Below are 25787 nucleotides of genomic sequence, written 5' to 3' on the forward strand. Positions count from 1 at the left end.
CCTTGTTTAAAAACTTGTAATTTATAGCATAGTATCGTCCCAGTTCCAGCAATATCTTTATGCTGCTTTGTAATTGATGTGGTTCTTGTTGTTATTTTCTTGTATTTGTATAAAAATGGACCCCAAAATATTCTTTACAGTATTTGCTTTTGGAAAAAAGTGATTGCTCAGTGTTTGCGGAGCTGCTAATTAATCGGTTTTGGCTTCAATTACCCACTTAAGTATTCTTTTCAGGTATGGTTTTTCTTCTTAAAAATTTTTATGATAAACCTTTGGCAGACACTCAACTTGTAAATTGCGACATGTATTTACATTCACTTAGGCCATCCATCTTATCTGTCCCATTCTAATTTTTTTCTGTATCTTCATATTCTAAAATAAAACAAGAGTAGATCAGTTTTATTGGTCCCCAAAGGATATACCTGGAGATGAACAGTCTATGTTTACAACTCATATGCAACATCTACTGTAATATTAACATTCAGCAATGTTACATTCAACATACAGTGCTACATACAACATAGAATTATAAAATGATGTCTCAACACACCAAAAAGTGTCAGTGAAAGTTGATCATTATATGTTGTGATCGAGTCATTTACAGTTATTGACAGTTTGGACTCTTTATAATGTGTTCTTCTGACCTCTGGACCCTCTAAAATATATTTGTTTTTCTCTGTCTGATCAGTGTCTTATCAGGCTGTTCTGTTAAATATTTCTCTATCTTCTTTGTCTACAGTCGTCTCAAGGTGGAGGTCATCGTACCTTACTGTATGGTCACGCCATCCTTCTGAGACACAACCACTCAGGCATGGTAAGACAGCCTAATTGAACAAAGAATGGTCTAATTTCATTTTGTTTACTGTATTTTACATCCAAATTTGTATCTGTATTTTGGAGAAGTTCTGCTCATGTCCTGCATAAAAAACTTTCTCCCCAGTACCTGAGCTGTTTGACTACATCTCGGTCACTCACGGACAAGCTGGCCTTTGACGTTGGCTTACAAGAAGATGCCGTCGGTAAAACCAAAGTTGGAAATTATTTTTCAAGATTTTTAGCAGGCCTGCATTTAACTGATTACTGAAACTTGTTATCCTCTAGTAGTATTGTTAAATAGTCTTTTGTCTAATACGTTCTTGAGCTATAGACATAAATGTGGTTGGCAGTGCATGTCTTCTATTGTAGCACATTTTTCTCACTTTGTAGTCTGACTGAGAAATATAAACATTGTGGTAATGGTTACTGTGAGGGAGTAGTATGTTGTTAGTGGCAGGGCTTTTGTTTAAAATAATTCCAGTGAGTTGCAGTTGTCAATCTCCATGTGGAAATTTAGGTAGTTGTATGTTCTTCTTCTTCTTGCAGGTGAGGCATGTTGGTGGACCATTCATCCAGCCTCTAAGCAAAGGTCAGAAGGTGAAAAGGTCAGGGTGGGTGACGACCTCATCCTCGTCAGCGTGTCCTCTGAGAGATACCTGGTAAGGCTCGTCATACTCCACCATTTTGCGGTTACACAATGGAAGATTAAGACACGTATACATCGTACTAAACTTGATCTTTTTCCATCTGCTTGTCGTCCTCTGTCTTTAGCACTTGTCTTACGCCAGTGGAGATCTGATGGTGGATGCCTCCTTCATGCAGACACTGTGGAACATGAACCCCGTTATGTCAGGATGTGAACTAGCTGAGGGTACAAACGCACAATTCAAATACACACACATTGATGATCTACCTGTTTTATTCTTGTATTTCAAAATATCAACTGTGAGCATATTGGATGCTATCAGAAAACAGGCAGTGCACAAATGCTGTAATGTCAGATTTAAATATACATGTACACACAACATACACACACTCATTGTGGTGTGTATTCCTCCTCCCAGGGTTTCTGACAGGAGGTCATGTTCTCAGGCTGTTCCACGGCCACATGGACGAGTGTCTTGCCATCGCTACACCAGAGGAAGGAGAAGAAAAGCGCAGGTAAAGGGAAGCAGAGTGGTTCTGAACGGCAAAATAGTCTCTTAATCTGATACCATATGACCGTATGTGCCTCTGCCCTGACTCTGCTACAGGATGGCTCACTATGAAGGCGGTGCTGTGTGCAGTCAAGCTCGATCCCTGTGGAGGTTGGAGCCTCTCCGAATCAGGTGAATGTCCCCTCAAGGCATTTACATAATGACTATGAAATTTGTGCCAGATATGCTTGTTTGTTGTGGTTTTTTTTTGTGAGTGATGAGTCTGTTTTCTTTCCCATTGGCATACATTGCATTGTGACCTCTTATTCATCAGTAATGTTTTAAGTGTTTTTAAGTGTTTATAAGCCTTCTTTGCTTTTATTTAGTTAGCAATTGGAAAACATAGGAAACTTGAGGATGACATGTAACAAAAGTCCCCCAACAATAAGCAAACTGATTATGTTTATGTTGTGATTATGTGTAAACCTCTTGGCAACAAGGACACCACATTTGTGTTTTTTCACAAATATCTGTTGTTGTGTGTTAATGAGGTTTTGTCGCTTCTTCACACACTTTCTAAAAACTACTAAAATAATTGCCAAAAACCAACAACAACAAACTCCAAGAGAATTATAGTGATATAGTAGTAATTAAAATATTATATGTGTTTTTTATCCAATTTCTGCCTGCAGCTGGAGCGGTAGCCACATGAAGTGGGGGCAGTCTTTCCGTATCCGCCACATCACCACAGGCCGGTACCTGTGTCTGGATGAGGAGAAGGGTCTGTTGGTGGTCGACCCAGAGAGGGCCAACACCAAACTATCTGCTTTCTGCTTCCGTGTTTCAAAGGTCAGAATTAACATTTTGAGTTTCTCTAGACTCTTTGGTTACTGTCTATCTGTTATTATGCTATGATTTCTTCTTTCATTGACCTGTCTGTGATTTTCTCCCAACCCTTTTCTCTTCCTGGTTTCCCTGAGCAGGAGAAGGTGGATGTGGCTCAGAAGCGTGATGTTGAGGGCATGGGCATTCCAGAGATAAAGTATGGAGAGTCCATGTGCTTCGTGCAGCATGTGTCCACAGGCCTGTGGCTCACATATGCCGCCCTGGATGCCAAAGCTGCTCGTTTGGGAATGATGAAGAGAAAGGTTAGGTTCTACCCCGGGGATCAAATAAGATAGAAACTGTCCTAATATAGAAGCAAAAGCTGAGTTAGTGCCAGACACATTTTTAATCATAAAACAATAACAACGAGAGTGGTACCAAAGCTACCACCTTGTTAGCATTATAGTTTGCATGGAGCATTTATTTGCTTGGCTGAAGCTCTGTGTGGTTTAATGACTTGGAAAAGTAATATGTAATAATAAATACAATGTATAATACTGTTGGGGGAACAAACAAGAGTTGGGTTTGTATCTTTGGGCTATATGAGATGGAGCAGAGCTTTCCTAGTATCTTAAGAACAAGATAAACATACTTGTGTAGTTATTACATGACACAGACACCAGAGACAGACCTCGTAGGAGGACAGAGAAAACTGTATCATCTGTAATATGATTATGTTGTCCGTGTCTCCAGGTTATTCTGCACCAGGAGGGTCATATGGACGATGCCCTAACTGTTTCCCGCTCCCAAACTGAAGAGTCTCAGGCTGCTCGGATGATTTACAGCACTATGGGCCTCTTCAGACAGTTCATCAAGTAAGACTATTTTTCATATGTGGGGGATGGGTATAAAATTCCTCTTTGTGACACAATGCGGTGATGTTCATAAAGAAATGTCAACATTGTTAAAATATACCCTTATTTATCCATGGCACTTACAGCAATTCAATGAAGAGGAATAAAAAATGTATAAATATATAATATAAGATTTTACATTGTTGCTGATTTCTTTGTGTCCTTCCAGGGGACTCGACTCTCTGAGTGGGAAGAACAAGTCGGTGTCGCTTCCTCTGGAGGGGGTCATCCTCTCTCTGCAGGATCTCATCTTCTACTTTCGTCCTCCCGAGGAGGAACTGGAGCACGAGGAGAAGCAGACCAAACTTCGCTCCCTCCGCAACCGTCAGAACCTCTTCCAAGAGGAGGTAATCTGCACGCTGCTTGCACAGCCTCACACCCCCTCAGACTTTCCATATCGATTGATTTTTACTGTTCCTATAAATAAAATTAATTTGCTTTGCAAGAGGGAGCTTGTGCTTTTGCCAGCCTTGATGACTTTTATGCCCTCATGCAGATTTCTTTTTTTTTTGCTGCACACACATACAAAACATACACTTACACTTGTTTTTACTATTGTGAGGACATTGTGCTAACTTCCATTTATTCCCTGGAGGCTTATGATTTGTGCATAACCTTTCTTGTCCTGTCGTGTATTTCTGTTTTATGTTCTCAGGGAATGATCACCATCGTGCTGGAGTGCATCGACCGCCTGAACGTGTACAACACTGCTGCCCACTTTTCTGAATTTGCCGGGGAGGAAGCTGCGGAGTCCTGGAAGGAGATTGTCAACCTCCTTTATGAGCTGCTGGGTAGAATAATCACTATAAACTCAGACACAGAACACAAAGTACAGACCGTATTAAATGCTGAATAAAGTAACATTATTCAACTCTCTTTGTGTCTACTGAACAGCTTCTCTGATCAGGGGGAACCGTTCTAATTGCGCATTGTTCTGTGACAACCTCGACTGGCTGGTCAGCAAACTGGACCGTCTGGAGGCCTCTTCAGGTATCAAATGTGTCTCACTTATTCACTGATACATCCCGCAAATTAGAGTTGACCTTCAGAATTGACTAATTGCTTTTAAGAGTTGGCTGGGCCTACTGTAGTTATTAGATACAGCTTAAACTTTTAAACTGTTGTGAGCTTATGAGATCCTCAGGCACAAATCTCTGTCACATAGGCTGAAGACCAAACATAATTAAAAAAAAAAAATCTCCTCTGAATAGATAATAGGTTGACTTGTTTGCACTTTGATAGGAAGTGTTTTATGTAGTTGTTTTCTAAGCCATTGTATCTATTTTGATTATGATTATAAGGATAGGTTTTAATTTACTAGCTACTGAACAGAGTAGTCTCTTGTGGATGCAGTAACTCTTCTAAAAAAATGTAATAATATTCCTCCTCTCTATACATTTAGGTATTCTCGAGGTGCTGTACTGTGTGCTAATTGAAAGCCCTGAGGTTCTGAACATCATCCAGGAGAACCACATTAAATCCATCATCTCTCTCTTGGACAAGCATGGAAGGAACCACAAGGTTTGTCCTTTCTCACTGCCAGGAACATGATGGGAGAGTAATATTACACGGCTACAAATGAATTGGTTCCAGCTGGCGGGGTTACCTGCTTTACCAGACACTCTTGCAGGTGTTGATTTGGAATGGTTCAGCATCCTGAAATTGTATTTGGATCATAGAAACATTTCTTGGTTAGAAATTGTAGCCAGTGGATAAAAGTGTGAAATGTCTGCTCTGTTCTGCCACATTTAAACATAGAGGTGATAGTAATGTCTGCCTTTAGGTCCTGGATGTCTTGCGCTCTCTTTGTGTGTGTAATGGTGTAGCTGTGAGGTCCAACCAGAACCTCATCACTGAAAACCTGCTACCGGGTCGTGACCTCTTGCTGCAGACCAACATTGTAAACTATGTTACCAGGTACTTGAACTGCTATCAAGTTGTTTAATTATACAAAATACAAAGAACATACTGTTTCTGTTTTTTAATCATATTTTTTTTGTAACATTTTTCTGTCAAATTGCTGTAAATGCTGATTTTTTTCCTCTTCTGTGCTCAGTGTAAGACCCAACATCTTCCTGGGTACATGTGAGGGGTCCACGCAGTATAAGAAGTGGTACTATGAGATGATGGTAGACTATGTAGAACCCTTTGTGACAGCCCAGGCTACCCACCTGCGTGTGGGATGGGCTATGACCGAGGGCTACAGCCCCTACCCTGGAGGAGGAGAAGGCTGGGGAGGTAATGGTGTGGGAGATGACCTCTACTCCTATGGCTTTGATGGACTGCATCTATGGTCAGGTAAGGCAACTGTCCCAACTTATTTACTATACTATTTTCCATGATGCTGTACATCTTTTTATATGACTCCCTCGCTCTCTTCTCTGCTGTTCAGGTACCGTACCTCGCCAGGTGGCTTCGCCCAACGCACACACCCTGGCTGCAGATGATGTCGTCAGCTGCTGTCTGGATCTGAGCGTGCCCAGTATCTCGTTCCGTATTAACGGCCACCCAGTTCAGGGCATGTTTGAAAACTTCAATGTGGACGGCCTCTTCTTCCCTGTCATCAGCTTCTCTGCTGGAGTCAAGTAAGTGCAAAATAAAAATAAATTAGATTAGATTAATTTGATAATTTCTCATGCCAATACAGCAGTAAATTGATATAACAAATATTAATGTAATGCAGTTATGCAGGCTCATATACAGCTTAGGTTGTCAGCTTTTAAAAGTATATGATGTAGAAACACACGTATGGAGCGAAGCCTGCGAACTAGTTCAGGCAGTCAACTCAAGCTGTGTTGCTATACACACATGACATGCCTCACTCCATAATCACTAACCAAGCTTCTGTCTACCCCGTAAAACTTCTAATAATAGCCCGGGTGTTTATTTGCTTTAATCACTGAACTCCCCCTGCCTTTATCGGGGACAGGCCTGTATTTGGGACAGGCCTTTAATTCCTTTAGCACAAAACTAAACAAAACTAACTGCTGCTTCTCTTGAGTTTCGTTCAGCAAATTTGACAACTAACATGATTATTATGATCGCTTCAGAGGTTTTTTTCCGTCTCTCTTGTTTACCGTGTCAGAATGAATTAATGTTATACTTTGTTGTTGATAATTTTCGTAAAATATATTGAAAGATTGAATTGTGGAGAATCTAACTGATCTGCACGATGTTCATTATGTACATATTGACAGACGTTTAGACATTTATATTTATGTAGGAGATCAAAACGACTTAAAACTCGCTTAAGCAGGGGACCTGGTTGGGTTTTAAGAGGTTTTATATATCGAGATAATTTCTATAAAATCCACACCAGGCTTTTAAAAGAGACCTGCGTCTATTAGGGACCCTGCTTTTATTGGAAGTATTACGGTATTTAAACTGCACAATTTCCCAGCTCTCCTTGTGCTCTGTCAATGCCGCTGTTGCCCTGCATCCGTATTGCTGCTGCTGTGCTATAAGCTCCACTACCACCCCAGCATCCACCTGTAGACTCCGGCTAGGGGTTTAAGGTATTTGCTCATCACTCCCCAATATTTTTATGTAAACATATCTGCAGGAGTGATGAGGTTGGAGCCTAGACGTCAAATCTAAATATGCTATACTGCTGAAAACTGGTAGAATATTTCAAATGATTAGTTAAGCAACAAACACTCAATTAAAAAAAAGTACTATTATATTCTAATAAAATTGTCTCTGTAATAATCCCTCTAAAACCTACAATGTCTTGTTCCCCAAAAAGAGCTTTTGTAGCTGCTCTGTGTGGGTAATGATCCCTCACAGTGCTGAGATGGGGCTACTGGTGAATAATTGACTGATAAGAGCAGGGAAGGAAACACAGGCTCAGGAATTGGCACCGAAATTAAATCAATGCTTCCTTTATTATTAGTGTTATAAAGACGGCAACAGTGCCACAGAGAACTTAAGCAGTGTATAAAGATCGCTCTGTCAAATAGTTAAAGACATGGACTGGATCTGTTTCTGTCACCTCAGGGCTCGGTTCCTCCTTGGAGGTCGTCATGGAGACTTCAAGTTCATGCCCCCACCTGGCTATGCCCCGTGCTATGAGGCTCTGCTGCCTAGAGAGAGGATGCGCATTGAACCCATCAAGGAGTACAAGCACGACTTCAGCGGCGTGCGCAACCTGCTGGGTCCCACCCAATCCCTCACCCACACCTCGTTCACCCCCTGCCCTGTGGACACTGTTCAGGTAAAAGCCCCAAAACTAAAATCTGAATTTGATTATGTCCTTAAAGTATCTACTATATTAGTTTCTTTTTGTTTGCTGACTTTTTTCTTCGCTGTATAGATTGTGTTGCCACCCCACTTGGAGCGTATCCGAGAGAAGCTGGCAGAGAATATTCACGAGCTCTGGGCTGTCACCCGTATTGAGCAGGGCTGGACCTATGGGAGTGTGAGTATGGAGTCAGCACTGCAATACAGAAGCAACAGTATAGGAGTATTGATTTGACAACCTCAGATTTAGATGATTTTGAGCTCTTGACTTATGTGAGTAATATTTAAAAACCCAACTGTATGTTTTCATTTTACAGTCAAAATCAGACTGTAGTTCACTGTTTGATATAGGAGCCTCAGCCCTGTATGTGACTTGTGTTATGTCCTTAAATTCCACCAGAATATGGAAAAATCTTGATTGATTAATGTCTTCAGTTATAAGAAACTGTATGAGAACAATGATACACATTTCCAATATGTCTTGCAAAAAGCAGAGATTTATGGGAGGCTAAACACAACAAAACTCACCACTTTTTAGGCTACAATAAATCTTCATGACAGAAGTGTGAATATAGTGTTTGTCAACTGGATGAATATAACACAAGGATAGGGTCTCTTGAGGAAAACAAAGAATAAATGAGTTGATGTTTTTTGCTCTTAAATAACCTTCTGTCATCTTCATTCACAGTTCAGGGATGACAACAAGAAACTTCATCCTTGTCTGGTAGACTTCCAGAGTCTCCCTGAACCAGAGAGGAACTACAACCTGCAGATGTCTGGCGAGACTCTCAAGTGAGTTTGTAATTGATGCAATGTCGAGGTTTTAGTTTGAGATTTAGAGATGTGAGGGTCAGAGGAGGAATTTTATAACCTTAGAAACAGTTATTGATTCATGTGTCCTTGATATCTCTCAGGACTCTCTTGGCTCTGGGTTGCCACGTTGGTATGGGTGATGAGAAAGCAGAGGAGAATCTCAAGAAGATCAAGCTGCCCAAGACGTATGAAGACAAAGATAATTATGGCTATATAAAATAACTTTCTACGTGATCTTTTATGTATGTCTGATTATAAAAATTATCTGTCCTTTAGCTATGTGATGACTAATGCATACAAGCCTGCTCCCCTTGACCTCAACCATGTCAAACTGACACCAAACCAGAACCAGCTTGTAGAAAAACTGGCAGAAAATGGGCATAATGTGTGGGCAAGGGACCGGGTACGGCAAGGTTGGACCTACAGTATTGTGCAGGTAACAATTTCCAAACTTACGTAAGACCATGGCAATTCATACAGGTATAATCCAACTGAGGTTTAGCTGTGCTGCCATTTGAATGTTTTAATAAATTTGTTTTTATTTATATTTATTTCAAGCTGTAGAAATAGTCACACCTTTTGTATATATTTTTAAATTAAAATGTATTTTGTTATTCTTCTCAGGACATCTTAAATAAGCGAAACCCTCGTCTGGTACCATACAACCTGCTGGACGAGAGAACTAAGAAAACTAACCGAGACAGTGTTAACAACGCTGTCCGCACCCTCATTGGCTATGGCTACAACATTGAGCCTCCAGATCAGGAGAGCAGTAAGTCAGCTTACTGTATGATAACATGCGTAGACTGTCATGCAAATTATAAATTCTTTAAACCCACGCAGGACTTCTCCAATATCTCCACCCCTCTTAATCTTATCTCTCATCTTTTTCCTCTTCGCCTGCAGCTGGCCATGGCCTTGAGAACACTCGTGGGGACAAGGTACGAATCTTCAGGGCAGAGAAGTCGTATGCTGTCACCCAAGGGAAGTGGTACTTTGAGTTTGAGGCAGTAACAACGGAGGAGATGAGAGTGGGATGGGCACGTCCTAATGTCCGTTCTGACACTGAACTGGGAGCAGATGAACTGGCCTACGTCTTTAATGGCAATAAGGTCAGTCCACATATATTTTGGTTCACCTTAGTTCAATCAGTGTCATGTTTAATCAAGTGTTTACGTGTTAATCAAGTGTCAAGTGATAATTAACTGTGTAAAATATTAACAGATTAGTTATGGATCCAGTCCAGTAAACCTATTCTTTACTTTTATCAAATATTTTGACGATACTTGGAGATGTAAGGTCCCTTAAATTGTTTGTGGGGCTCAAAGTCAAACCTCAGTTTTTTTTTAAAAGACACCAAGTCTGAGTCTGAAATATGCATAAAAAGTAGTCAGATAAGATTACCGCAGTACATTATAGTCCGACATTTAATTGGAAATTTGAAGTTGTATTTTATAGATGATTTATTGATGTAACCCCTTCCAGGCTCAAAGATGGCATATTGGCAATGAACCCTTCGGTCGCCAGTGGATGTCTGGTGATGTAGTTGGTTGTATGATTGATCTGACTGAGATGAACATCATGTTCACACTCAACGGAGAAATGTTGATCAGTGACTCAGGCTCAGAGATGGCTTTCAAAGACATTGAAATTGGGGAAGGTAAGAGTTAATGTTCATAAGACCTTATCTGATCAGTATGAGTTGTTAGAAAATACTTTTACCAATGACTTTTCTGTGGTTGTATCCCTTAGGTTTCATCCCAGTGTGTGCGCTCGGCCTGTCTCAGGTTGGAAGGATTAATCTTGGTCAGAATGTCAGCAGCCTGCGCTACTTTGCTATCTGTGGCCTGCAGGAAGGATTTGAACCTTTTGCCATTAATATGAAGCGAGACATCACCATGTGGTTCAGTAAAAGTTTGCCCCAGTTTGAGCCTGCACCCACCGATCATAATCATATTGAGGTAAATACTTACTGACAGTTTTAATGAAGCTAGAATTTGAAAACTAGATCATTTATTTATCTTTAAACATGTTGTCTCCAAGGTCTCCCGTGTGGATGGGACTGTGGACAGCGCCCCCTGTCTGAAGCTGACCCATAAGACCTTTGGGTCCCAGAATGCCAATACTGATATGCTGTTCCTCAGACTCAGCATGCCCGTCCAGTTCCATGAGACCTTCAAATTCCCAGCAGGCACCACCCCTCTCACCCGTGCCCTCACCATACCCGAGGAGGAGGTGGTGGTGATAGAGCCTGACTCAGAGTTTGAAGTTCTGAAAAAGTCTGCTAGCCGCAAGGAGCAGGAGGAGGACAAGAAGGAGCCATCTGTACCTAAGGAGATCTCTGTGGAAAATGAGAAGGACACAATGTCAGAAAAGGGAAAGAAATTAGGGTAAGTGTGGCAGGTTGTGTCCTGGATGCATAGGTCCTCCGTCCAGGAACAGCAAGACTCATCTCAGCAATACAGTTTTCCTCTTTGTTTTTTTTATCTTTGTTCTTCGTTAAAAAAAAAAAGTTCTAGTATTTGTGCTAGATTTACTTCAGTTAAGTTCTTCAAATATTGCCTCAGTATCACTTACTGGTGAACAAGGTTGTCTGGAGCAGACTTAAGATTTAAGTGTCCACTTCTTAAAAATAAACCGAAATAATATGTTATCTTCTGTGCACTGCATTAGATTCTTTTCCAAGGCCAAGAAGGCTGCCATGACACCTCTTTCCCCTCCTCCTGCCCCTCCAACCGTGCCACGTTTGGTGGAAGACGTGGTCCCGGATGACAGAGATGACCCTGAGATCATCCTGAATACCACCACTGTGAGCTAAACACCCTGTGCTAATGCTAGATTTAGATGTCAGAATTATCCCTCCAGTTTGTGCAAAGTCCATGGATCAGGCTGGCATGATGTGCTGAGACTGCTCAATTGGAGTTTACTGTATATTAGGTTGCAGCACTGCTTAAGTTATTATAGCATCTTCAGATAATCCAGTATCACTGCTCCTAGATGTCTAACTAAGATGTCCTCTTGTAACAGTCTTAAATTCTATTTCTATTTTCAGTATTACTATGCTGTGAGGATCTTTGCTGGGCAGGAGCCTTCTGGTGTGTGGATTGGCTGGGTCACTCCTGACTACCACCAGTATGATCCAACCTTTGACCTCACCAAAGTGCGCAGTGTCACAGTTACTGTGGGAGATGACAGAGGCAACATACACGACAGGTTAGTCTTTCCTGTATTTTAATGGTATTTTATATACAGGAGCAATGCTGATACTTCTAAATGGTAAGACTACGTATTTATTACTTATTCAGTCTTATTCACACGTTGAGGGATTAGAGACAAACAGCTGTAAGAAAATACAAAAATACAAAAAATATGAAATGTCAAAAGGACCAAAAGGAGATGAGAAGGTTTTAGTAATTTATGGCAGCTGTGTTTTGTCACTAACCTGTCTTTTATAGCAACCTAATTGACTATCACTAGTAGTGTAGCAGTAAGAAAGATACCATCTTTTATATCCTGTGGTATCCTCCAAGGGGCAATACTTGGTACCCTTTGTTTCCCCATTTATATTCATCCAAAAATATGTCTCTGTCACTGGAATAATGCACCATTTACTTACCTTTAAAGGTAAAAAACACCAGGACATCAAATCCATCAAGAGTTGGTTGTCTGTGCATGTGTTTTTTCCATTACTTTAATTGTCCCCTTTGCATTAGTACCGTCTCTCTGTGCGGTAAACACGTTAGATCACCTGTGTGGTGTTTCAGCTGCCATATAAAAAAAATTATGAGCTGAGTTGAGACGAGTTTTAACAGAGCAGTGTTTTTGCTCTTCCTCTGCAGTATGAAGCATAGTAACTGTTACATGGTGTGGGGAGGGGACCTGGTCAGCAATCAGCAGACCCGCTTCAGCCAGGAGGACATGGTGGTTGGCTGCTTGGTCGACCTGGCAACAGGTCTCATGACCTTTACAGCCAACGGAAAGGAGATTAACACTTTCTACCAGGTAAGGAAAAGCTACACAGTATATGTCGCCCTTGTATTTGTAGCTCTGTTTTCAGGACTCACTTCAGATGAGTCTGGATGGGTTATGTTACACTGTGGAGCTGTAACACCAGAGGTGTTTTATTTCAGGTGGAGCCCAACACCAAGCTGTTCCCTGCTGTCTTCGTTCAACCCTCCAATCAGAACATGGTGCAGCTGGAGTTGGGAAAACTCAAGGTCGGTAACTACTTTTGCTCACACACTACAGTATACTGAAAGTAATTGTTTCTTTTCTGACTCAGCATCTCCAATTAGCTTGCTTAAAATATTCCTCATGCCCACGTCCTCTCATACACCTTTCAGATCGACATGATAGCGCAGGTCAAACTCACACTGGCGGTTTATGTAAATAAGCTAATGCGTTCCCAAGCCTTGACCCCGGCTCTCCTCTTAAACCTTGGTTATACATGAGGGACTATGCAAAAAATGGATTTAATAGTATTCATTTTAGACATTTAGAATGTGCATATGGACAGAAAGAGAGAATTATTTAATGGAAATGTTATTATAACATCAGTAAAGTCTATGGAACTACACAGCTGACTGGAGTTTCTGCTAACTAATAGATTAATCTCTTTCATAGAACGCATCGCATGCTTGTCTGCGGTATAAAATGCCTATCAGCCTCAGTCTTTTTGTTCATGTTAGACCATTGCTTTCTCCATTTTTATGTCTCATTGTTTACTTGTTTTTCCCTTCTATGATTGTTTATACCTCCTCCCCTCTTGCTCTTTCTCCCTCGCAGAACATTATGCCCATCTCGGCCGCCATGTTCCGCAGCGAGCGTATGAACCCGGTCCCCCAGTGCCCACCCAGGCTGGATGTTCAGATGCTGACCCCAGTTATCTGGAGTCGTATGCCCAATCATTTCCTCAACCCGGAGGTGGGAAGAGTGAGCGAGCGGTTGGGCTGGATGGTGGAGTGTACTGAACCTCTCATCATGATGGCTCTGCACATCCCAGAGGAGAACAGGTCAGAGACAGAAACCCCAGCAGGCGGTCTGCAAGTCATTTAGTTATTATCATTAAAGCTCACCTGTGTTTCCCTATCAGTTTTGATCTTTGATTCTGTGTCTGTTTCTCAGGTGTATTGACATCCTGGAGCTGTCGGAGCGCCAGGATCTGATGAAGTTCCACTACCACACGCTCATGCTCTACTGCGCTGTGTGTGCACTTGGCAATAACCGAGTGGCTCACGCCCTGTGTAGCCACGTGGATGAATCCCAGCTTTTCTACTCTACTGAGAACACGTACCTACCTGGACCTCTCCGCAGTGGCTACTACGACCTGCTCATCAGCATTCACCTGGAGTCTGCCAAACGGGCACGCCTGGGCACCAACAGAGAGTTTATTGTCCCCATGACTCAAGAGACTCTCAGCATCAAACTCTATCCCGATGCAAACAAGGCCCATTCTCTCCCTGGTGTTGGCCTCACCACCTGCTTACGTCCCAAGCTGCATTTCTCCTCCATCAACTTTGTCGGCACGGACCCTGACCTGTACACCCTTAGTCCTGTTTTCCCCTTGCAGGTAAGAGACAAGAATCAACAACAATGTAATGACATTTTAGTTGTTTTTTGCTTATTTATATACATTTATTTTATCATTCCCTTTCAGGAACTGAAGACCAGGGCGATTAGCATGTTAACAGAGGCTGTGCTGGATGGTAGCCAGGCTATGCGGGATCCAGTAGGAGGCAGTGTGGAGTTCCACTTCGTCCCAATCCTGAAACTGATCAGTACACTGCTCATTATGGGCATCTTCAATGATGAAGACAGCAAGCACATCCTCAAGATGATCGATCCAAATGTTTTCAGTGGAAAGGAAGAGGAGGAGGAGAAAGCTGAGGAGGGCGCAGCCGCTGAAGGCGAAAGTGTGGAAGCGAAGGAGGAGGATACGGAGGAGGCAGATGAGGCTGAGCTTGAGGACGAAGGGGTTGGTGATGAGGAAGAGGAGGAGCTGAAAAATTTAGAAAAAGGAGAGCATGAGGAGGAAGAAGCTGAACCTAAGGAGGAAGGAGTTGTGGAGGAGAAGGAGGAGGGAGAGGCCAAAGGAGGAAAAGTGGATGGGGAGAAGGCGGAGGAGGAGAAGGAGGCGGAGGCAGTGGAGGCAGAAGCGAAAGAGGAGGAGGAGGGTCTGGAGGAGGGATTACTCCAGATGAAGCTACCAGAGTCTGTCAAACTACAGGTCATTTTGTTATTTAAACTCTGATGTTCATCATATCCCTAAAATATCTGTTACATTTAATTATAAATCTTAAACTCTTATTCCTACCTCTCTCAGATGTGTACACTCCTTCAGTACTTCTGCGACTGCGAGCTGCGACACAGAGTGGAAGCCATTGTGGCCTATTCAGACCAGTTTGTCCATAATATTCAGGACAACCAACGTATTCGTTACAACCTGTTAATGAGAGCCTTCACAATGTCAGCTGCTGAGACGGCACGCAGGACCCGCGAGTTCCGTTCACCACCACAGGACCAGGTACTGATTATAAGTTTTAAGAAGCCCTGTTCAAAAATGACCAAATATGTGTTATTGTGTTTGAATTTGAATTGGATTTGGAAATGAAAAGAAGCAAAACTGTCAAAATATGCTGATGAGGTTGTCTTACCCTGTTACTCTTCTAGGTTCTTTTGCTGACCAACTTTAAACAATGTCCAGAGGACGAGGATTGTCCAGTGCCTGAGGAGGTGCGGGACACTCTGGGAGAGTTTCACAATGACCTCCTGCTCCACTGCGGTGAGAAATTCTTTAACAAGCCTGTATATTTTATAGTCTGCCGGTGTGATTTATGTTTAAGTATTTTAGGCTCATAATGCTGTATTCCATTTTTACTCATACAGGTATCCATATTGAGGAGGAGGCAGAGGAGGAAGAGGTGGACACCTCACTGGGGGGCAGACTCCTCAGTCTGATTGAGAAGGTCAAGAACTTGCGCAAGAAGGAGGAGGAGGAGAAGCCAGAGGTTGAGGAGGAAGTGAAACCCAGTAAGAGTAACAGCCAAATCACTTGTTAGAGATTTGAAGGACTTGATTTAATTTGTCACTTTATTCCAAAAATAGAGTAATTAGCCTTTAAATATGTATATATTTATATAACAATCTAAGACACATTACACAACATTCATACTATACCTCTCTGTGTCCACTTCACCAAGGCACCCTTCAGGAACTGATCTCCCACACCATGATCCACTGGGCCCAGGAGTCGTTCATTCAGAACCCTGAGCTGGTGCGTCTGATGTTCAGCCTGCTCCACAGGCAGTATGATGGCCTTGGCGAGCTGATCCGAGCACTGCCCAAAGCCTACGCCATCAATGCCATATCTGTTCAGGACACCATGGACCTGCTTGAGTGTTTGGGACAGATACGTTCGCTGCTTATTGTCCAGATGGGCCCAGAAGAGGAGCGGCTCATGATCCAGAGCATCGGGTCAGTGTTGGGGCTGGTGAAATGCATTTTATAGGGATGATGTGATATTGATTTAAATAAGTGAGTTTAGAGACATGTGAATTTGACCTGTGTATTTTATTTCAGGAACATCATGAACAATAAGGTTTTCTACCAGCACCCCAATCTGATGAGAGCTCTTGGTATGCATGAGACTGTTATGGAGGTGATGGTCAATGTGTTGGGCGGAGGAGGAGACTCGAAGGTAACTGTGATGATTTTCAGTTTGTTTAGTTAATCAATATTTATCTTTTTGTATCTGTAGTTAATCTAACAGTCTAATTTAGGGGGCTTATTGGACACTTGACTTCATTATTGTGTGTGAACAGCAAACACAATGTATCTTTTCACTTTTTCTCTCCAGGAGATTCGATTCCCTCAAATGGTGACAAACTGCTGTCGCTTCCTGTGTTACTTCTGTCGTATCAGCCGACAGAACCAGCGCTCCATGTTTGACCATCTGAGTTACCTGCTACAGAACAGCGGCATCGGCTTGGGTCAGTGTCAGCTACCTTTCAGCCTGATTGCTTTACTTTACATAGGGCAACCTTTTTTTAAGTGTATATGAAGATAAGAATCTAAAATGTCCCAATCATCAGGTGTTAACTGCAAATTGGTGGGAAATTTCACCTTACAGCACAAAACAAAACAATTTTTAATGCACGAGACCCCAGGAAAAAATCTGATAAGCTTTGGTTTAAACCTATTCCTTTTGAAATAGAATGACAAGGTTGTATATTAGGCAAAGAAACAAATAAACACTCACTCTGTTTGTTGTACATTTGCAGGCATGCGTGGGTCCACACCTCTGGATGTGGCTGCGGCTTCCTGCATTGACAACAACGAGCTGGCCTTGGCTCTACAAGAGCAGGACCTGGAAATGGTTAGAGAAAAAAAAAAAAAATACAAAAAGATAAAACACATGAAAGGGTACAGTGGACTTGGCTATCTTACAATTTCTCTTGATGTTCCTAACACGCATGGTGATGTAGGTGGTGACATACTTGGCAGGCTGCGGGCTGCAGATGTGTCCCATGCTCCTTTCTAAGGGCTACCCCGACATCGGCTGGAACCCCTGTGGAGGAGAGAGATACCTGGATTTCCTCCGCTTTGCTGTCTTTGTTAATGGTCTGCACCCTCATATTATAATTAAATTTGTTTAAGTTGTGAGAAACTGTCACTGACATCTGCTGCTCACAGGGGAGAGCGTGGAGGAGAATGCCAACGTTGTGGTACGTCTGCTCATCCGTCGGCCCGAGTGCTTCGGCCCAGCCCTGAGAGGAGAGGGCGGGAATGGTCTGCTGGCCGCAATGGAGGAGGCCATCAAGATCTCGGAGGATCCAGCAAGGGATGGACCCACTGTCAAAAAAGACAGACGCTTCATGTAAGTGATGGCACAGCAGGTATGATACTTAGGCATACAGGCCCATTCACCTTTCAGTTTGTATTTACATAACTGGATCAAGCTGCCCTGTTTGAGTCAACAAATAATCTATACAAATGAATTAATGGACATGGTTGTGTATTGTCTTTAACACAAACAGTTAAAGAAAGTTCTTTGTTGACTGGCAGGTTTGGTGGTGAGGAACAGCAGGAAGAGAACCGTGTACATCTGGGAAATGCCATCATGTCATTCTACTCAGCCCTCATTGATTTGTTGGGTCGCTGCGCCCCTGAGATGCATGTGAGTAGAATGGTTTTTACACCATTGATTTTTTCTTAAGCCTCCTGGCACAATGACTCAGTATGTGGTTGATGAGCAGTGGTTAGTCTCTTAAAGTATTTCTTAAATGTTTATATCTACAGCTGATCCAAGCAGGCAAGGGTGAGGCTCTAAGAATCAGGGCCATCCTGAGGTCTCTGGTGCCTATAGAGGACCTGGTGGGAGTCATCAGCTTGCCTGTGCAAATTCCTTCCTACGGCAAAGGTTAGATACTAATTTGGAATTATGTATGGACACTGTGTCAATGTACAATCTTTGGGCTTATTTTGGCGTCTTCCTGTGCATGTTATTTCTTCTGTCGAAACCACAGATGGTCAGATTATTGAGCCTAAGATGTCAGCCAGTTTTGTGCCAGACCACAAGGCCTCCATGGTGCTGTTCCTTGATAGAGTGTACGGTATTGAAAACCAGGACTTCTTGCTTCATGTCCTGGAGGTTGGCTTCCTGCCCGACATGAGAGCTGCTGCCTCTCTGGACACGGTGAGTAGGAAGAGACACAGATGGCAAATAAAACAGCAAAATATATTTCACTTCTGTCAACTTCAGAAATCTGTATGTTGATTCTTCTGTCTCTGATTATAGGTGGCATTCAGTACGACTGAAATGGCCTTGGCACTGAACCGCTACCTCTGTTCGGCTGTTCTGCCTCTGCTCACCAAGTGTGCCCCGTTGTTTGCTGGGACGGACCACCGGGCCATCATGATCGACTCCATGCTCCACACCATCTATCGTTTGTCCCGCGGACGAGCCCTTACCAAGGCTCAGAGGGATGTCATTGAGGAGTGCCTCATGTCGCTCTGCAAGTCAGTACTAACCCCAATTTAGAAAAATGGAAATGATAATTGGGTATATTTAATTTATTTAACCAGGAAATCTCTTGAGATCTGACTAGAATGGAAACATAGTTTACAAGACAGCACAGAGACAGCCAGTTTGCCACAGATTGCTCAATAATATTTGACCCCGACACTACATGAAACAATATCCCATTTTAAACAGTTACATTCTTCATGAAGAGTTTTGATTCTTTTGACATTCACAGGTACCTCCGACCCTCCATGCTGCAGCATCTACTTAGACGGCTGGTATTTGATGTGCCAATCCTCAATGAATATGCAAAGATGCCTCTCAAGGTTTGCCTGTGTATTTCATAATATTAAAAGTGCTTAGTTATGAGTGCCATATATTTTAAAATGTCACCATTTATATTTCCTTCTGATTTAATTTTTTCAGTTGCTGACTAATCACTATGAGCGTTGTTGGAAGTACTACTGCTTGCCTAATGGATGGGCTAATTTCGGTCAGACCTCAGAGGAGGAGCTGCATCTATCTCGTAAACTCTTTTGGGGAATCTTTGAATCTTTGGCACACAAGGTGAGAGATGAATATCTTGGTGCCCACCCACAGTGTTTATACCACACAATTGCTCAGGGTTAAAGCTCATGATTTCTCTGATGTCATCCGAACTCTAGAAATTTGATGCCGAGCTCTTCAAGATCGCCATGCCCTGCCTCTGTGCTATAGCAGGAGCCATCCCGCCTGACTATGTGGATGCCACCTTCTCCTCTCACACTGAGAAAAAGGCCTCTGTGGATGCTGAAGGCAACTTTGATCCCAAACCGGTCGAGACCACCAAGTGAGCAGGAAAATACAAGACAGTACAAAAATAGTTACAGGAAAAAAACAAAAAAGTACATAATGATATAGTATGATGTAGTTTAAATACTTATTTAAAGTCCTTTAATGCACAATGATGCTGCAACAACACAACAGCAAAACATTAATACATACATTTTATGTTTATACATTTAGTTTGAAGCTCTTGAATTCAGATTTTGTTCTTATACCCTTGTTAATGCTTTTAGAAAATACTTGTTTGGGTTCTGTGTATAATGAGCAGCTGATCAATTATGAAAATTTGAAGTTCACTATTTGAACTCTGCACTTTTTATGTTGTCAGAAATGTTAATCAGTATCTAATTTCAGTGAAAAAACGTGTGGGTGGACACGTGACCGAAGGACTAACAGTGCTAACTATACTTAATTTACTGGTTAATACAAGCTGATAAAGACACTGTAAAGTTAAGTTTAGCTAACAGTGAATAGTCTTCATAACCTGTGTTTTAAATGTGAGTTAATCTATTCACAGCACCATTATCCCAGAGAGGCTGGATGCCTTCATCAACAAGTATGCAGAGCACACTCATGACAAATGGGCTTTTGAAAAGGTCAGTTATGAAAAGTGTAAATCGTCAGCTATAAATCAAGTTCCTATTTGTTATTCTAAATAGTTGGTACTATGTAATGTTTATCTCAATGGTTAAATCAATTTTCAGATTCAGAACAACTGGACCTACGGAGAGGTGTTAGACGAGAATGCTAAGACTCATCCAATGCTCAGGCCATACAAAACGTTCTCTGAAAAGGTAATGTACCTTCTGTCTGGTCTGAATCCCAATAATCTGCACACAGGTACTAAACTGTAGCCAAAATATGTTTTCACAGTACCACCAGTATTTCAGAGCCCAATCGATATGTTTAACATGTTCACAGACAGACAGAGTTTTTAAATTAATCTTCTCTCTGTTTCTCAGGACAAGGAGATTTATCGTTGGCCCATCAAAGAATCCGTCAAAGCCATGCTGGCCTGGGAGTGGACCTTGGAGAAAGCCCGGGATGGAGAGGGAGAAGTCGAGAAGAAGGCCGCCACACGCAAGATCTCTCAAACTGCTCAGGTACAACGTGTACAAAGAATGTTTGATGCTGTGTTGTTTGGAATCGATAGTTCTTATAAAAGGGCACGCCAATACAATAATGGATCTCCTACTGGTCTGGAGTGTCTCAGTATTTGCTTTTTTCAGTGTTCATCTGTCTTGACCCCTATTATTAAACCTAAATTCTATTATTTAATATGGGAATAATGTGATAATGTGGAACTCAGTTGTCCCTCCAGGCCTAAAAAGAGGGTGAAAATAATGAGACCTAGTGTTAACAGTAGCAGTAACATACTTATTGCCCCACTGATATCAATATCCCTAAACATAATGCACTTGGGTGTAATTAAATAAGGCTCTTGTATAGTTTCTATTTTTAATTTTAATTTTATAAACATCTAATTAGATTTAGTTTTCTCCATTTATCTGTATTTATTTCTGTACTTTTGCTGCTGTAACACCTGCAATTCCCTTCTGCAGATCAATAAAGGCTTATTTTATCTTTTCTGTCTTCAGGCCACTTATGATCCCAGTCACGGCTACAACCCTCAGCCAATAGATATCACAGCCATGGCCCTGTCCAGAGAGCTGCAGGTATGTATCTTTCTGTCACCTCTGTCACGGCACTGATAGGTCTTATATTTGGTCAGACATTTATCAGGAACTTGACAATTTAATTTTCTACCCCTCTCCATGCAGTCTATGGCTGAGCAGCTGGCTGAGAACTATCACAACACCTGGGGCAGGAAAAAGAAGATGGAGCTACAGGCCAAAGGTAAGAGCGGCTTTCTATTACACATCCTCAACTGAGAATTTTGTTTCTAGTAGTGCCCAGTCCAAAAATGACTTGTTGTCTTTGTTAGGTGGTGGCACCCATCCTTTGCTTGTGCCTTATGACACCCTGACGGCTAAGGAGAAGGCCAGGGACAGGGAGAAGGCCCAGGACCTGCTCAAGTTCCTCCAGCTCAACGGATACGCTGTGACAAGGTAAGCAGGGGTGTTCTCATCATTTCACTTTAAGATTATCGTTTCCTATGCTAGTTCTAGTCTGTGTTTCTCTCTTTCTGTCTTCAATTTTTACTCGGTCTTCCCTCCTTCTTCAGGGGAATGAAGGACATGGAGCAGGACATTTCCTCCATTGAGAAGCGTTTTGCCTATGGCTTCCTTCAGAAGCTTCTGAAATGGATGGACATCGCCCAGGAGTTCATTGCTCATCTTGGTACTGTGGTTTGAGAGACAAAGACATCATCATGGGCGTCGCACATTATTGTGTACTGTTTACTTAAACATGCACTTTTTAATTGAGAGCTATCTTATTTTTAATTCCCATTTTTAACAGAGGCTGTTGTTAGCAGTGGTAGAGTGGAGAAGTCACCACATGAACAAGAGATCAAATTCTTTGCCAAGGTGAGCTGTTAGTTGCTTTTATTGATTTCTTTTTTTCCCTTATCTGCCTCTACAGAGAACTCAGAGGTCATGAGTAGCAACAGAACCTCACCTTAGACTTCGCAGGGATTAAGAGTCTTGGTGAAATACACTTTAATAGATAAGATTCTTCTTCAAAATTGCTAGTTTTAAGATCAATGCTCCAGTTTCCTCTGTATTCTCTCTACGCCACCCTGCAGCCCCCAAACACAGAGAGATGGGAGCTGTTTGGTCGTGACAGTGTATTTCTTATTATAGTTATTATTTTCTGTAATTCATATTTAATCTTGGGTTGTTTTTTTGCATAGATCCTTTTGCCACTTGTAAATCAATACTTCAAGAATCACTGCCTCTACTTCCTCTCCACTCCTGCTAAAGTCTTGGGCAGTGGAGGACATTCCTCCAATAAGGAGAAGGAGATGATTGCAAGGTATGTGCAGTAAGAAAAGGTTATTCTAAAGACTGGTTTGTTCTCTGAATTATTTGACTTGAACTCTATACCATATCCCCTTCCTTTAGTACAGTACTTTCGTGTGATAGTGTCTGTCCACTCCCTCTTCCATGTCTATCCATCTCTTTCCTATTGTTCAATATCCTGTATTTCCTTGACCTCCCTTTTGCTTTCTGTGTCACTCCAAACATCTTTCCTGCCCTGTTTCCCCTTACCATCCTCCCTACCTTTCCTCTTTTCTCCTCCTACCTCAGTATCTTCTGTAAGTTGGCTGCTTTGGTGAGGCACAGAGTATCTCTTTTTGGTAAGGAATCTGCATGGTGGCATTATGCCCTGTCACCATCCCTGTCGCATTGTTTTCCTGTCTAATTTCTTTTTATTTCTCCAGATCTTTCCTTTCCTTTCTACCTTCCTATTTATATACTAACCTGCATTGTATCACATATTCACTTTTAGTCTATCCTCTCATCCTCCCTTCTTACTGGATCTCCTTGTCTAATGCTTCTCTCTCTTTAGCTCATCTTCTGCTTGGCTTTGATGTTTTCTGCAAGATAGGGCCAGATGCATAAAACTCTGTTTAGATTCACAACTAAAACTCTGTATGCACAAAGACATAAATATGCATTATGCCTTATTTTTGTCAGATATGTAAAGCTGCATGTATGCCTGGTTCTGTTTTATTAATCTCAATCATTGTGGAACTGGGTACATGTGCAGGAGCCTCATTTCCACTCCCACAGTTATCCCTAAATGAAAGTAGAAACGCGCTTAAAGGTCCTTTTGACCTGTCAGAGGTCGAAAAAAGTGTTGACAAGGTTCTCCAACACCACCAGAACAGCTGTCATTGCATGCAACCATTACGCACAGCTTTGGCTAATTATAGCACCCGTACCATTAATTTATTAGATGTATCTGCAAACCAGCTCTAGCAATAATATCTAAATCTTCATTAAATGTGAAAAAGATTATCAGTGATTTCAGGAGCTCATATCGAAACAGACTTTACAAAGTGCTTGAAAATTCAGGATATAATGAAACTATCTTTAACAGGCAAGGCTCAGATGTAATTAAAAAGAATGAAATTCATCACTTGTAAATAAGTTATTCAGTTTATAGATGAGCCTTTTATTTGATATTTTACAGAACACTGTGCACACTGCAAAAATAAAAACACAATCAGTTCAATTGGCAAACCACCTAAACAAACAATGTTTTACTACAAGGTTAGCTTGTGTTTCATGTCCACTTTAACATACGGTATTGTATCACCCACATCTATCTCTAGAAAATTGTGTCTACGCCTGGTGTGAAGTATGCACGAGGTGGGCACATTATCACCGCACTTTCTTCACCGATAAATACCAGTTTATGTGCGGGAAATGCCATATGCAAGTTTTTTTGTGTGGACGTATAATTTATACATCTGGCCCCAACAAAAAGTTGTCTTTTTTGCTTTTAAGGCATAGACTCAAATTGTCACTGTTACTCATAACTGAGAGTGATTTGAGCATGAATGTCTGTAGTGGTGTCAGGTGTCCGCAGACAGCATTGTGCTGCAGCTCTGTGATGTGTTCTCAGCCTGACTTATAAGAGGTGGTATATGCGTTATTCTCACTTTCCTCCCCCTTCACCACCATATGTTTTTAATAGTCAGTCACTCTTATGTAACCAGTGGTCACTAGACACTGGCAAGCACTTCACACTTCACTGAGCCTGTGCCCTTTAGCTTGCTTCCCCCATCATCACATGGTACATAATAGTCAAAGTGCATCACTGTAACTGATCTACCACTTGCAATGTACCCAAGTCAAACCGCAAAATGGTCGTATTGCACTTAAGAAATCAGTTTTAACAGAGTATGTAGCACAGTGTAGCGATATATGGTGCAACTGTTCCATATTTACCTGTATAAGTTGTCTCAGTTATGTAATGTAGAGTATCTGTGATGAGATAAATCTGTCCTTTTTAATAAATTAAAAGTAATAGAAAGTGGGTTTGTACAGTAGGGCAGCTCTGACAACACATCTTTGTTGTCCTGTTTTCAGGAACAGATGCAGGTGCAGTGGTAAACTGTCTGCACATCCTCTCACGATCACTGGATGCCAGGTAACTTACAATCTATTCATATCACATTCCCAGCACACCAGCACATCCCGGGGCAGAAAGAAAATAGCTTTTTTTTATTCGATTATATATATATTTATATATTCATATATATATTTTTTGACTATTCTTTTGTGTCCTTCTTTTCAAGGACTGTTATGAAATCAGGCCCTGAGATTGTTAAGGCTGGCCTGCGACAGTTCTTTGAGAGTGCTGCAGATGACATTGAGAAGATGGTTGAGAATCTGAAACTAGGCAAAGTTTCCAGTCGAAACCAGGTCAGAGACCACGCTGTACTGCGTTGTTTTTCCACTCTTGTTAAGTTTTCTTGTGAAACTGATATCTGTATTTGTGTATGTGTGTGCTTCCCTGTAGGTGAAGGGTGTGTCTCAGAACATCAACTACACCACCACTGCCCTGCTGCCAGTCCTCACTTCACTGTTTGACCACATCGCCCAGCACCAGTTTGGAGATGACGTCATGAGTGAGTGAAGTGCTTCTCTTCATTGAACACTGAACACTTCATCATTTGTTGAAATATATGGTTCTGGACTCAGTGACACAAATGACTGACTCAAAGCTAATGCAATGCCTCTCTTCTCTACATCCTCAGTGGACGACTTGCAAATATCCTGCTATCGTCTTATGTGCAGCATCTACTCTTTGGGCACCGTGAAGACTCCACATGTAGAGAAGTGAGTAGAGACTCCTGTAAATCTATGAGAGTATACAAATAAGCAATTCTAAGTTTCCAGTTTGCAATATAGAGGATTTAATTATCAAATGAAGTTAATTTAATTTATATAGCCGAACAATCAGAGGTTTATATCCTCTACCTTTACTCTCTTGTTCATAGGGAAAACTGCATAAACAGGCTTTAACAGGGAAACATTTTAATGTTTTGCGTACAAAGATTGATTGTGCATTGATACTTGATTTTATGAAGACATTTTGTGGTATTTTTCTCCCGTGCAGACAGCGGCCTGCTCTTGGCGAGTGTTTGGCCCACTTAGCAGCTGCTATGCCAGTGGCCTTCCTTGAGCCAGCACTGAATGAGTTCAACGCATTTTCTGTTTACACCACCAAGACTCCCAGAGAGAGAGCCAGTGGGTTTTAGCATTTTGCATTGTTTTCTGG

At 41.7% G+C, this 25787-nt stretch overlaps 1 protein-coding gene across 17 annotated transcripts in view; it reads left to right on the plus strand.

The window, feature by feature from the left end:
• The window catches only part of ryr1b (ryanodine receptor 1b (skeletal)), a 72848-nt gene that overhangs the window by 20884 nt on the left and 26177 nt on the right, over positions 1–25787 (plus strand). For all 17 annotated transcript variants that reach the window (XM_051397529.1, XM_051397520.1, XM_051397521.1 and 14 more), the window contains 64 exons: positions 740–814; positions 941–1019; positions 1363–1475; positions 1588–1687; positions 1881–1977; positions 2070–2144; positions 2645–2801; positions 2936–3100; positions 3531–3652; positions 3861–4038; positions 4347–4482; positions 4586–4681; positions 5094–5212; positions 5475–5608; positions 5748–5989; positions 6084–6276; positions 7688–7904; positions 8004–8108; positions 8619–8722; positions 8845–8928; positions 9020–9179; positions 9368–9515; positions 9650–9855; positions 10229–10403; positions 10496–10704; positions 10787–11133; positions 11417–11552; positions 11796–11956; positions 12583–12745; positions 12874–12960; positions 13529–13755; positions 13868–14312; positions 14400–14969; positions 15066–15266; positions 15413–15524; positions 15629–15772; positions 15943–16216; positions 16322–16439; positions 16599–16731; positions 17023–17117; positions 17227–17362; positions 17435–17618; positions 17807–17918; positions 18041–18161; positions 18268–18437; positions 18540–18760; positions 19000–19090; positions 19191–19331; positions 19430–19593; positions 20107–20185; positions 20294–20383; positions 20552–20692; positions 21188–21265; positions 21371–21446; positions 21535–21658; positions 21775–21890; positions 22011–22078; positions 22405–22526; positions 22802–22851; positions 24593–24653; positions 24802–24928; positions 25026–25134; positions 25264–25345; positions 25626–25756. In XM_051397529.1, coding sequence (XP_051253489.1) covers positions 740–814; positions 941–1019; positions 1363–1475; positions 1588–1687; positions 1881–1977; positions 2070–2144; positions 2645–2801; positions 2936–3100; positions 3531–3652; positions 3861–4038; positions 4347–4482; positions 4586–4681; positions 5094–5212; positions 5475–5608; positions 5748–5989; positions 6084–6276; positions 7688–7904; positions 8004–8108; positions 8619–8722; positions 8845–8928; positions 9020–9179; positions 9368–9515; positions 9650–9855; positions 10229–10403; positions 10496–10704; positions 10787–11133; positions 11417–11552; positions 11796–11956; positions 12583–12745; positions 12874–12960; positions 13529–13755; positions 13868–14312; positions 14400–14969; positions 15066–15266; positions 15413–15524; positions 15629–15772; positions 15943–16216; positions 16322–16439; positions 16599–16731; positions 17023–17117; positions 17227–17362; positions 17435–17618; positions 17807–17918; positions 18041–18161; positions 18268–18437; positions 18540–18760; positions 19000–19090; positions 19191–19331; positions 19430–19593; positions 20107–20185; positions 20294–20383; positions 20552–20692; positions 21188–21265; positions 21371–21446; positions 21535–21658; positions 21775–21890; positions 22011–22078; positions 22405–22526; positions 22802–22851; positions 24593–24653; positions 24802–24928; positions 25026–25134; positions 25264–25345; positions 25626–25756 — 9496 coding nt within the window. The remainder of the gene's footprint in view (positions 1–739; positions 815–940; positions 1020–1362; positions 1476–1587; positions 1688–1880; positions 1978–2069; positions 2145–2644; positions 2802–2935; positions 3101–3530; positions 3653–3860; positions 4039–4346; positions 4483–4585; positions 4682–5093; positions 5213–5474; positions 5609–5747; positions 5990–6083; positions 6277–7687; positions 7905–8003; positions 8109–8618; positions 8723–8844; positions 8929–9019; positions 9180–9367; positions 9516–9649; positions 9856–10228; positions 10404–10495; positions 10705–10786; positions 11134–11416; positions 11553–11795; positions 11957–12582; positions 12746–12873; positions 12961–13528; positions 13756–13867; positions 14313–14399; positions 14970–15065; positions 15267–15412; positions 15525–15628; positions 15773–15942; positions 16217–16321; positions 16440–16598; positions 16732–17022; positions 17118–17226; positions 17363–17434; positions 17619–17806; positions 17919–18040; positions 18162–18267; positions 18438–18539; positions 18761–18999; positions 19091–19190; positions 19332–19429; positions 19594–20106; positions 20186–20293; positions 20384–20551; positions 20693–21187; positions 21266–21370; positions 21447–21534; positions 21659–21774; positions 21891–22010; positions 22079–22404; positions 22527–22801; positions 22852–24592; positions 24654–24801; positions 24929–25025; positions 25135–25263; positions 25346–25625; positions 25757–25787) is intronic.

The sequence above is a fragment of the Dicentrarchus labrax genome, unplaced genomic scaffold (assembly GCF_905237075.1).
Source record: "Dicentrarchus labrax unplaced genomic scaffold, dlabrax2021, whole genome shotgun sequence".
NCBI classification, from domain to species: domain Eukaryota; kingdom Metazoa; phylum Chordata; class Actinopteri; family Moronidae; genus Dicentrarchus; species Dicentrarchus labrax.